This window comes from Ailuropoda melanoleuca, chromosome 1 (assembly GCF_002007445.2).
Source record: "Ailuropoda melanoleuca isolate Jingjing chromosome 1, ASM200744v2, whole genome shotgun sequence".
NCBI classification, from domain to species: Eukaryota; Metazoa; Chordata; class Mammalia; order Carnivora; family Ursidae; genus Ailuropoda; species Ailuropoda melanoleuca.
In genome coordinates, this window is record NC_048218.1 from 209,595,705 (window position 1) to 209,608,714 (window position 13,010).

General features: G+C 47.6%; 1 protein-coding gene across 1 annotated transcript in view; it reads left to right on the forward strand.

Moving 5' to 3' along the window:
* The window catches only part of HTR5A (5-hydroxytryptamine receptor 5A), a 14,602-nt gene extending 7,710 nt beyond the window's left edge, over positions 1-6,892 (forward strand). Inside the window, exon 2 of the mRNA XM_002926048.4 lies at positions 6,244-6,892. Coding sequence (XP_002926094.2) covers positions 6,244-6,576 — 333 coding nt within the window. The 3' untranslated portion in view covers positions 6,577-6,892. The remainder of the gene's footprint in view (positions 1-6,243) is intronic.
* Positions 6,893-13,010: the final 6,118 nt, after the last annotated feature.

Consider the following 13,010-nt stretch of genomic DNA (forward strand, 5'->3'; position numbering starts at 1 on the left):
GTCGTGTTCCTGATCTTAAGGGAAAGGCTTCCAGCTTTTCCCCATTGAGAATAATGCTTGCAGTAGGCTTAAAAGAAGGGTTTCTGAGGGGTGCCTGGGTGTCTCAGTCAGTTAAGCATCGGATTCTGGGTTTCGACTTGGGTCACGATTTCCTGGTTGTGGGATTGAGCCCCACGTTTGGCTCTGCACTCATGCAGAGTCTGCTTCAGATTCTTTCTCCCTCCCTCTCTGCCCCTCCCTGCTCATGCTCTCTCTCAAATAAATAAATAAAATTAAAAAAAAAGAAGGGCTTCTGAAATTGCTTTATATAATGTATGTTTTCACAGCTGGTTTATATAGCTCCTCTCTTTTCTAACCTTCTACTTTTAAGGATCTGTTTTTCTCCATCTGAGGGGACTTAAAGTAACTTCATTCACTGGTACAGATTTGTAGCCCAGGACAAAAAAAAAATTTTTGTTCAATAGTCTCATGAAGTTTTAAATCCTATAACAATTTTTATTTTTATTTTCTCTCTGAAGTTTAGGAAAATTCTAAATTATAAGCCTTAACTTAGCTCTAGGCCAGGGTTTTAACTGAAAATATATAGTTTTGACTCCTTATCTGGCAATTTTACTGTGTGACTTTGCTTTTTCTGAGAAAACCCTGAAGAAAGGACAGTGCATTTAGGAGGCCAGGTGAAGCTGAATAGAAATCTGCAAGACCTAGGTATGCAAGGCAGATGGTTTAGGAATGTTACAAAATCTTTGAGACTATTTTAGAATTAGAATTTGGTTTAAGACCTTAACATACCAATTAAAGAAGACGTTAACTGTTTGGTATTTTTCTCCTGATTTTTTCTACTGCTCTTAAGTGGCTTAATTTATTGATTTTTTTTACTTGATCAGAAGTTCCTTATGAAGATTTTTTAAAGAGGCATTTGCCAAGAAAAGCACACGAGTTAGGATTATAGGGAAATTTAAAATAGGAAGTCAAAGTTCCTAAAGGAGCAGTTCAAGACCTTGGCTTAGACAAACCATGACACGCAAGAAAGATCCTCCATGGTTGGCCAATAGTCTGTGCCTATGAATAGTGTCTCAGGATCCCTGATCAGAGGCTAGCAAGGGGCCATACAATCACCAACCCAACACTCACTGAGCTGGAATACCAGCTAAACAAAGTGACATTCTTTCACAAATTGAGCAGACAGGGAGTGCCCTCAAATTTTGTAAAGGACCCAAGCAAAGTTTGATTAATTGCTTTTCCACAAATTGGTCTTAGGTCTAACAGTCCTCAAAACATTAGCCCTTGGGTCTGGCTTGGGATAGATTAGTAGCTTATCAAGCCAGTACCTTACAGTTCAATCCTTTTTACATTCAGCTGAAAGAAAGGCTCTCCAGGGGAAAGAAAAAATTTAAAAATGACCCAATGAAACCAAGACTTTGCACATATAGACATATAACAGCAAAAGCAAAGCAAGTAGCAGTAGAATAAGTACATGAATGGCATAAAAAATATTTGCTAAATGGTACACATCCAGGACAAGGGATCTAATGGGCTTACCCAAAGATCTTAGTCAATTACCAAATGGTATATATCTCAATCGAAGGTCTAGTTACTTGATACAAAAACCTAAGCCTAAAGACCTTAAACGAAGACACTTTTGGTTACAAGTCCTAGGAAAACAATACAGAGAGCAAGCATAGCCCAGCACGGCTGGCAGGGGCTGTTGAACTGGCACCCCTGGGTGCAGACCCTGAGTGCAACTGGACTTTGGGGCCCAGGGAATACACCTGTGGTCCAAGCATCCTGTGGAGGGTCTTCAAAATGATCCCAGTGGATGCTCTAGAACTGTCTAAGGATGATACAAGCACCACGTAGTTCCTGAAATAGAAATACAAGCCAAACCTACTGCTTGCTACAGTTAGAAAAAGCTGTATTTGTCAGGTACTGTCTGTAGAGCAGAGCAGAATGCCAGCCATCGCTGGGGACTGGGACAGCATGGAGTTCAGGAACTGCAGGGCAGTGAATGGATATCACCTTAAAGTGGGGTTACTCAGTGTGTCTGCTGTCGATGGATTGGCACTCAGAGGAGTGTTTATTGGGGTGAGTCCTACCCTAATTGGCTGACTTTCAGAAGCAAGGGCAGCCATGGATTGGTTGGTTCGCAAGTGTGTATTCATAGGACTGTATTGTCCCTGATCAACTGAAGATATTTAAACAAGTAGCAAGTTTTCTTCTTACCATAGCTACAGAACAATCAGTCTTTTCCGAAGTTAGTTGGGAAGTTTGAGGAACGTTTTCACTCTTCTCCTTGTGGAGCCCTCCCTAACATGTGAGAGCAGTTTTAGCTTGAGCGTCCTGGTTCAGCTGCCCATCTTCTATTCTGACAGTGGTATGGTCTAACCTGCAAATCACCCAAAACCACACTTCTAAGGTAAGAGTCTTCATCCCTGAGCTTCGGTACCCACTACTGATGGTAATTTATTCATTATCTGTGATACTAATAGGAAAGTGAAGCCAAATGGTTGAAGGAAATTAAAAAAACGTATTAGATTTATGATTAACCAGTGAAATGTTATTTAGCACATAACCATTTTGGAAAAATGAGAAGTCTAACACATAAGTACATGTCTCCCGAAGATTGCATTTATTTGGAGAGGTGGGGCTAACTGTTCACTTAGAAAAATTTTATATGTGAAGTGATGGATATTGAGCGGGGACATGTGCTGTGACGAACACTGGGTGCTATATGCAACTGATGAATTGTCGAACACTAAAAAAAAATTAAATAAGCAAATGATACAGTGTTATAAAGATGATTAGGAAAAGTCTGATCTGGCTTGAATGCTCACTTTCTTTTACCCTATTACTTCTTTTTCTGTGAATCTACTAATGCGCATGTTGAGTAATTGATAGAGTAATTAATAGAAATCAATGCTCCAGACTCAGTTAGGTGCTTTGTTGCAATCATTGATTAGCAGAGAGCAAAGATCTAAGGAGTCCCTGAGTCAGAAAGCCACAGGGTGAGCAACCAAAGACATTAGACACCTAAAACCTCCCCAACAACAAAGACCCTCCTCCCAGTGGAACTTCTGCTGTCCCAGAAGAACCATTGTAAACCAGTGACCCTCTTTCTTCTGTCAGGTGAGTTGGTGTTGAGTGCTGCACCAAGAGAAATGTCAATGCTGATCAGCATTTCACATCGAGGTCCTAAAAAATGTGTTTTTCTGAGACCCATGGAGTTCTCGGACTCACCTATGAACACTTCCTGACTCTAAACCACAAAAAGAAAGTATTTAGAAAAAAATTACTTTAAATTTAAAGTAGAACCCTACGGGGTTCTCATGGAACATGACAAGAATTGTAAAACATGACACTTGCATCTTTGTTGGAAGGGCCTGTGGAAGCGGGCTTCCACCCTGCTGTGCTAACAACTCAGTGAGAAAGGAGCATGAATCGACCACCTGTGAGGGAACATTGAGCTGAAACACCCTATTGACAGGGGAGAAATCATCCTGAAGACAGACTTAGAATACCTGGATCATCTTTAAGAACACACTTCATTCAACATTAGAACCACGACAAAGTGGCAAATCCTTGCAGATCCAATGGACGTACATTCTATTTAGGAATAGCTCACCCTCTGTAAGAGGCTCGGTGGACTGCGCTGGAAGAGCGCAAGGTTTTGTGGTACGAGTGCCGAATACTCATACAGGCAGCCCTGCACGTAGGGCGCTTCACGTTCCTTCATGGGGACTGTGACCGCAGTGATGGGCTTCCATAGAACTGTCTTATAGTACTTCGGCCCCCCTTTCCTAAGACTAATTTTTATGGAAATATTCAAATCCTACGCTTACATGTAGGTCATATACCTGGATAAGCAACCATGGCGATCCCATCTGTGAGATGAATGTTGAGCTACATTCTGATACGGCAGCCCCTTTGGATATAGGACGGGATCGGAGTGTACAGGCGGGCAAAACCTCAAGAGAGGCAGATACTCCGAGTGCCAATCATTAGGAAAGAAGATGGCTCCCCAGAATGGAAACCTTGCAACTTTTCTCCGTTATGCAGGAGAAAACTCCTACAAATAGAACGTGTAACTTTGGGGGTGGGTATATCTCAGCCTTACAGAAGGTTGGCTTTACGTTGGTAGTTTCATTGTGGGGCTCATTGTATCTTGCAACTGAAAGTTTAGTATATAAAGGACTAAACGTGGGCTTCTGGAGTCAGTCTGCAAAGGCTTATGACCACAGGGAAGAAAGACATGAAGTCAGGATGGGAGGGGCTGGCTGGTTCCCAAGAGTTTGCCATCTCTCAAAAGTCAGAATATCTGGTTGCATGTTGCCGTATTTATTTCTACTTTGACAAAACCTTTATATCAGCTGTGCTATAGAGAATTAAGGGGTGGGCACAAGGGCGTCACAACCCTGAGTGGCTAGTGTTACCACCAAAATAGTGCTGAGAGGGAGGAGAATTTCTTGGGGGTGGGGGCACGGTTTAACAGTCAGGACCAAAATTCTCCTTCAATTGCCAACTTTGGAAAATGGGGGGAAATGGCTTCCCTAATGCCACTTTAGGATTGAGTTTTATTAAGAAGTTGGTGGGTTTCCCTGTTTTATGCTGAAAAATGAAACTGAATATTGTGTTTGCATTTTTGTAAATGAATTCCCTGCAAAGCACTACCAGATATGTACTAATAATATGAGCAAGCTTGGGGCGCCTGGGTGGCTCAGTGGTTAAGTGTCTGCCTTCGGCTCAAGGCGTGATCCCAGGGTCCTGGGATCAAGCCCTGCATTGGGCTCCCTCCTCCGCTGGGAGCCTGCTTCTTCCTCTCCCACTCCCCCTGCTTGTGTTCCCTCTCTCACTGGCTGTCTCTCTCTCTCTGTCAAATAAGTAAATAAAATCTTTTAAAAAATAATATAAAATAATAAAAAATAGTATCGTTTCTTCTCAGGGTGAGATTGGGATATAGAAAGAGAGGTTTTCACTTCCCATTTTATGTGTGTTCTTAAGGGTTGCAGTACTGTGGACTATTTGTTCCGATATCGATGCTCTTCTGTTTGATTCTACAATATTTGGTGTTTCATTGTTCAAGTAAATAACAGAAAGGTTATCATACAAATTTAATAATTCATATATCAACTAATATTACTTTAACCACAATGTTCCTATTTACACCTCAGTTATCCTATATGACAGGTAAGTCGATGTCTTTTGACTCCAATTTATAGATGTAGCCGTGAACTGGTTAAGTGGGTTAGGTTAACGAGAATGACCTTCTGACTTGGTCCTTTGTCTAAAAGGTTGTGTGCTGCCTGAGAGAGAGCTGTGTAATTCTCCTTTTCAAATGCACTAGGGTCACAGAACGCTAGGATTTGGAAGAATGGTATCTAATATCCATGCAGTCTCACCCACCAATGAATGATTATCGGCCCAGAAATTGTCCCAAATTCTGACTGGACCAGTTAACTTGCTAGTTTAGTAAATCTACCTCTTGTAATTTCTCCATATTTAGGCTGTCTTTTCATCAGATACTCCTTATTTCAATTCCCCAAAGATGGAAGTAAAAGGACTAGAATGGAGGGGAGAGGTCCTTTCCCAGAAATCCCACTTCTCTGGAGAAGGGACTGGAATGTGGAGAGCCTGATTCTGTGGAAACCTGCCCAAAGGAGACCTGGGACCACCTAACTGGGGGAGTCTAAGAGTTTGGAGTCTGCTTTCCATGAAAAGTTGGGGGAGGGGAAGGACACAGAATAAGCCCTGAAGGAGATAAGTGTCCTGGCGAGTGAACTGTCCCAAATGATCATCGGAAACTGACACCAGAAGAAATTCTAGAAAATTCCTTTAAGAGGATTCACATGAACACAGAAAGTTATTAAAATTTCGGAAAATCAGGCTTTAATTGTTCAAGGGTTTGATTCCTCACGGACCTTTGTCACTAAATTACACGTACTGCATGGCCGGTTTGTTTTCCTTGTTGAATAGACAGCAATAGGGAGGTCATCTTCCATCTTCACCCCAGTCATTATGGACGCTCCCACTTTCCCTCCATTTCTAAGAGGTAGGCCCGCACCCAGCTCTGTCAGCACGTTTTCACAGCTGGGGGTGGGCTCCACGGCTGCCGGTTCCCCACCCCCGGGAGTCAAGGTCTTTCTCTTCGAGTCAGTGTGCAGGACCCACATCAGGGTCTGGATTCAGCTTTCACGAGCCTGACGGGCACGAGCAGCTGCTCTTCGTGAAGCTTCTGCTTGTCTTTTCCAGGGGAAGACCTCTGCTCAGCAGCCCCAGATGGCGTTCACTGTCTGCCAGACCACCGTCACCTTCCAGACCGAAGGGGACACGTGGAGGGAGCAGAAGGAGCAGAGAGCTGCCCTGATGGTGGGCATCCTCATTGGGGTGTTCGCGCTCTGCTGGATCCCCTTCTTCACCACAGAGCTCATCAGCCCGCTCTGCCTCTGCGACGTCCCCGCCGTCTGGAAGAGCATCTTCCTCTGGCTCGGTTACTCCAACTCCTTCTTCAACCCCCTCATCTACACAGCTTTCAACAAGAACTACAACAGCGCCTTCAAGAATTTCTTTTCTAGGCATCACTGAGCCTGAAGCCTGGGGACAAGGAGGAGCTATCCCCTAACTCGGTGACGCTTCCAACCCCGTCTGCTTCCCCATCCCTACCTGGCCCCACACGGAAGACACGAGTCCTCAAGGCTCCCCAGGGTCGTCTTCGGAACTAGCCCTCACTTCCGAACTCCTGGGTAGGAATGTGGGCCTTCACAGGCAGTTTGGGTGACCTCACTGATCTAACTTACCTGTTACTGCCCACTCTGCACCTAACAGCCACAGACTTTGCCTACAAAGTACCCTTTCCCTCCCAAAATCCACTCCAGCGGGGTCATTGTCCTTGCCCCGGAGAAGGCAAACAAGGCAGACGAGAGGGAGGAAGTCAAGCAACGTAGGTTGAGAATGGATAGAATGATGAGGAAGAAGTCAGAATGGGGACATCCGAGGGGTAGGAAACCATAATTCCCAGTTTTCTGGAACGGTCCTTTTTTTGAAATTCCATTCTATGGTCCTGGTAAGTAAACCCTAGTACTTAGTGTGTATGTCCCAGTGTTTGGCTACAAAACATTGTCTCTAAGCCTATTAAAGTACATAGCCACAGCTGCAAGACCAGCGAATATTGGCTTAAGGCTTTGTTTATGGGGTGGACACACACACACACACACACACACACACACACACACACACAACTATGGAGGAAGTGAATGTTCCACTTGGCTGGTTTATTCTAAAATTCAACCCATCAACTTGGAACAGGAACTAAAAATCAAATCCCTCCTTCCGTTCTGAAGCTATTGTGCACAACGTGCAATCCCCTGGTTTTGTACGATCCGTCAAACTTGCTTATTTTCTATGGGTTTTATTTGTATGGAATTTATTCAGATGTTGCAAGACAAAGATCTCTATCTTTGGATCACGGGATTGGAGGAAAACTGTTGTCATGATGTGGGTGGCTTATTCAGTACAGTTTTACAACCGAGGACTGTGAAGACACACTCACCAAACATACTTTAAAGGGACGGTTGGTCAATTTGCTGTCTTTTCATTGGTGTGTGAATCCCTGCTATGGGGCCAACACTACAACTGTGAGAAAGGCAGAAATACGGTAAAATGTGGCCTCATCCCCTTACATAGTGACCTTTATATAAATGAGTCAAGGCAATTAAGTGATGGTACAGCATTTATACAATCATAGAAAACCCAGGCCATTAGATGAAACTTTAAAAACCTCTCGTACAATAAAACTGGCTGTGGTCCACTATGTCCATGATTCTTTGCATGAATTTTAAAATTATGTATTATAATATTTGAATTATTATAATAAATATATGTATTCTTTCGTATATAATAAATTATGTCCATTAAGATTTCAAAAATAGGAAATTTATGTTAATTTGTGGTCTTGTTTGGAAGTTTGGTCTTGCGTTTACTGCAAAGAGTCTTTACTCAAAGAATGTGAGCGGATGAGAAAATGTTGCACAGCTCTTGCGAGGTCATGACTGACGATGCCAGGTGCAGACCTCATGTCTATGCACTGAAGCAAATTCATGGAAGAATTTACTTGGAAACATTCTTAGATTGTTTCTTCCTACTGCATGTATCACTTGAGGTGCAAAATCCACAAACATTTTAAAGTACAGATTGTTCCTTGCTTGAGTTTCCTTCCCCACTATTACTTGGAACCAGAGAGACTGCCATGTCCTTCTAGATTCTAGTGTTATAGTAACGAAGTGCTTCCAAAATGTCACTAGTACCCATAGTGGAGGGAGCTACCCTCGGACACGGAGAACCTGGAGATGGGCCATCGGAACCAAGGGTAAAATTGTTCAAGTCTATTTTCTCTGAAAGTCCACATGAAATTCTTTACTCCATAATTTCAATGTTTGTCTTCCCGTTTTTTTAAAAACAGTTTTATTTCCTTCCAACTTTTCAGTCAAGTGAGGCTTTAGGAAGACGTGGCACATTTGTCCGGTGGCTTCAGTAACTCCTGGACTCCCCCAGGATTCTATACACCCCGTTGGAGAAATACGTTGTTATCATGTGCATTCCAATCTCCTCCTGAGGTTATTAATATTTTTGTGAGATTCGTAAGTCCCATGACTGTTAGTATTCAATATGTATTTAACCCCTCCCAGACGTCACTTAAAACGTACATGGTAAGAAAAACTCTACGTACACCACCCAGAGCAAGAAACACTGTTCACAAGAAGGACGAAGTGGCAACAAATCTGTTATTTTGCTTCCATTTCAAGAGCGAAAGCTGTGGATGACTAGGTAGGAAATACTACAAAATGCAAATGGTGGTCCAGCTCAGGTGTCACCTGCGACTCTGCCGCGCCCCCAGTCTGCCGTCCAGGGCTGAGCAGCAGTCCCCATGTTCATTTCTGTCTGTTTGCTCCTTCCCAATCAGCCCCCAAATGATGGGGGCCAGGTCAGCTCCCGCTGAGGGTGCCACAGCCCTGGAGGACCACGTCTGTCATAGGGGCCCCGTGTCTGGCCGCCATGGGGTCACCCAGCCACACACCAGTGCTCTGATCTGCCTCGCCCTGTGCGCTCAGGGCAGCGCACTCTTCCTGACTCCCAGCGTGTGTGCAGAGATGTTGTCTCTGGCCATCCTGGTGTCTCTGTTATCAGGAATGAAGAGGGTCCAGTCCCCTGACCCAGACGGGCACACTCTGTGGGTGGTGGGTGGTGGCATTCCACACGACAGTCTCTCCAGGCTCTACCGTTCAACTTCTCTGGGGGTGTTGTGGGCTGAGTTGTGTCCCCCCAGAATCCGTATGTGAAGTCCTGACCCCTCCCGCCCTCAGGGTGTGACTGGATGTGGGGGCGATTGAGGTAAAGCGAGGTCGGGAGGGTGGGTCCCAATCCAGTGTGCCTGGTGTCCCTATAAGAAGAGGGGATGAGGACACAGGCACGAAGAGGGACAGCCGCATGGGGACATGGGGAGAAGATGGCCTTCCACACGCCAGGGAGCAGCCTCAGGAGGGACCAACCCGCCAGCAGCACGATCTCGGACACCCCACCTCTAAAACCGAGACAATGAATTTCGTGTGTTTAAATGGCCCAATCCGCAGTACTTTGCTAAGTACCCCAGACACAGCGCAGACACACCAACCCAGCACAGGGTTAGGGTTCGGATTAGGGTTAGGGTCAGGGTTATCCTGACAGGCAGGGATTTCAGGCGGAGCCTACAAGTGACCTTCACAGCCTGGAAAGGTCAGGGTTTCTGCGTCAGCGGAAGGAGAAGGTTCACAAGGCCAGATGCCCCAGGGCCTCCTGTTTGGCATCAGACAGGCTACCCGTCCCCTCTGCCCTGACCCGGCACCCTAAGTGGGGCAGAGGCCCCGGCCCGGATTGGAGAAGGTGGGCTGGAGAGCGTGGGCCGGGGCCCGGGGCGGGGAACCGCCTCTCATTGGCCTTCCTCATCTTCCTGCCCCTCGAGGCTCGTGGGGTCCCGCGGGCGCGGAGCTGCACCTGCAGCGGGGTCCCGGGGAAGGCAGGACGCGTGACAGACAGACAGCATTCACGGTACCGACCGCTCTAGCACCTGCAGGACCCGCACCGCTAGTCAACGCGTCCTTCGCTATTTCCCACAACGGGGCTGCCTTTCCGCGTCACCAGGCAGCGTTTTAGAATCTTCCTGAGTGTATACGGTTTGTCTGAGGAGCTTAATTTTTCTCTGCATTTTAGAAACCCTGTAATGTTCAAATAAGGTTGAGGAGGGGTAGGAGGTAGGGTCATAACTCCCGCCGTGCCCTGTGCTGTTTCACGCGCACCTGCAGAGAGGGGCCTGGCAGGAGCTCAGAGCCACCGTGAGGACAGAACGGGCTGCCCGGTTCTTCTGCCCGTTCAGCTCTGGTTTGCAGGGAGGCGGACGGGTGAATACGAAGGACAAGTGGGACAATGGTTCTTAGCAGCACGGAAAATACGGTAGAAAACAAGAGTTTGGGGATGTGTCTGCGTGCGTGTGCGTGGGTGCGTGTGTGCTCACGCTCGCACGCGCGTGTGATTTACAGAGAATGCATAAGGCTACAAAACTGAACAGCCCGCGGTAGGGCCGTGGGCTCCGGGAGCTTCAACCAGCCCGCGGCGGCTCACGCTGTAGCCCGCGGCCGGCACAGGAGCCCGGCCCTGCAGCCCGGGGCACTGACTCTGGCCGCTGATACCCAGCACTCTCTGCCCGTCCGGCGGTTTGGATTCTCCCCGCGTGGCTCCAGCACCGCACTCTACCCACCGGGGCCATCGTTGTGCTGTCTGGTAGGTAGCCCGTCTTGTTCTTGCTGTCCTTCACGGTCATGGTTTTCCCGACATTGTTAACACTGTTTTCCAGCTGAAGCCTGCTATCCACAGGTCGAGCTCCCGATAAAACGTTGTTGCTTTTTTTTTATTGACGGTGTGTGAAATCAATGCCTACGTGCCTAAACTGACTTATGGAAGATTGTCATCTTTCTGATGCTGAGTCATCCTATCTGAGAGCAAGGGACGGCCGTCCTCATTCGGTGTTCACACATTCATTCCTCGTCCTACACTCTGCGGAGTCAGGGCCCTCACACCATCCCTGAGGGGCCTGTTTCCCTCTGGAGGCACCTGCTTTCCTGGGCTCGTCGCCTCTCCTCCAGCTGCAAAGCCAGCAACGTTCATCCCTCTGACCCTCTTCCGTTGCCAGACGTCCCTCTGACTCACGTTGTCTCCCTCCTCCACTTTTAGGGATCCGTTGATTACATTGGGCCCAAACATAATCCAGGAGGACCCCTACTTGCCGACCAGCAGCCTCATAGCGGAACAGCCAAGGGGTACGGACATCTGTGGGGAGACTGCAGGTGCACACGTGGGTTGTACACTGTAGCTCGAGGGGGGCTCAGGTGGGCACGGCCATGGACAAGACACAAGCCCCTTCAAATTTTGGACCTCCTACCGTACTCACATTTTGACACATTTACCAAGGGTAGTTCTGCGTCAGGCCCAGCAAACCTGCCCAGGACGGGCGGCTGACTCCCGGGCCACTTCCAAGAAACACTTCAAGTTCCAAATCCATCACGGTCAGTTGTCCAAGCAGTTGGAACGTGGGACCGAACACGTGGCTTCCTGGGCAGACAGGCCGGACTGAACTCATTTAGAAATTAACAGGGTAATTCCTGGTGAGGAGACGCTGGCTGCCCCGTTTCCCAGCAGCTGTATGGGAGGGCTCCTTGCCCAAGTCACCCCAAATATGCCACTGTGTCAGCAGCTGAGCAAATCGGTCTTCCCTTGGGTCCTGACCTCTCTGCCTGGATGGGGCCCCGGATGCCGGGCCTGCGGTTTTTCATCAGGGAGCCCAGAGCCAAGGAATGTAGGGACTGCAGTCTTTGGGGCTGGTCGTGAGGATCTTGGCTCTGGCTCCACGAGGAAGATGAAACAGGTCTCTGCTCAGGGGCAACTTCCTGAGGTTGGCCTGGGAATGGGAGCCAGGGCCCGACTTGCTTATACAAGCAGAAAGACGGAGGTCACGTGTGTCCCTTCGAAGTCAACGATCGTGCTTGGAGGGGAGCTGAAGGGAAGACTATATTTAAGAGAAAGCTGTATCTGACCCACAGTCTGATGCCAGCTTTCTCTTGAAGTCCAGGCAGGTACACGGTGGGAAGATGCTCAAGCGAGTGCCGCCCCCCCCCGCCCCCCGGGCAGCACTTATCCCTGGGACGGGTTTGGCATGGCCCTTCCACGCGGAAGACCAACAGCCCAGGAGCACGGCTTGCCGACTGAGCAACAGGGCCCTGGCATCAAGTGCGCACTCTCCCCAGAGGACTCTTACCAGCAGAAGCTAGGGGTCGCTGGGGACAGGTGGCCTCCTCCTCCCCCACTTCCTGGATAGCACCACACGGGGAAGCCTGCTGGCTTAGTTATTGCCTTGCAGACACCGATCTGTTCTCAGCTCTCTGAGGCCAAAATCCCCATGGGGACTTGTGTGAGATGGTAACACTCTGAAAGTTGCATGTCTCCTCTCTCCATTTCCAAAATGAAGTCGCTTTCTGACATGAATGCCTTGGAAGGGAACAGCTAGCCTGAACGGGTGTCTCTCTGGAGTGACCTGACTACTTTAGAAAATAATGAACGTATTTCACTCACCACCTCCCATCCTCACAGTGCCTCTGTGCTTTCGCTGCAGTGTTAAATTTGCAATGAAATCATTATTTCCTTCCTTGGTCCTAGGAAGACTCTAAGGCAGCTTATTAGAAAACCAGACAATAATGTCATTGTAATAAAAGCTGGAGGCACTTTGGAAGCCTCGTCAGAACGTCTAGGAGGAATGTTCGCTTTTCCGAAAGTGTAAACAGTGGTCACCATCACAGCTACTTTCCTTTACAAATTCTGGGGAGCCTCGTAACTGGTCGCCATGCCGGAAAGTAGAGAGGGGATAAAGTTGGAGGCACAAAAGTGGACCCATGAGCAGCCCCAGCCCTCGGACCGCACGGCCGTGGAGAGCACGGCTT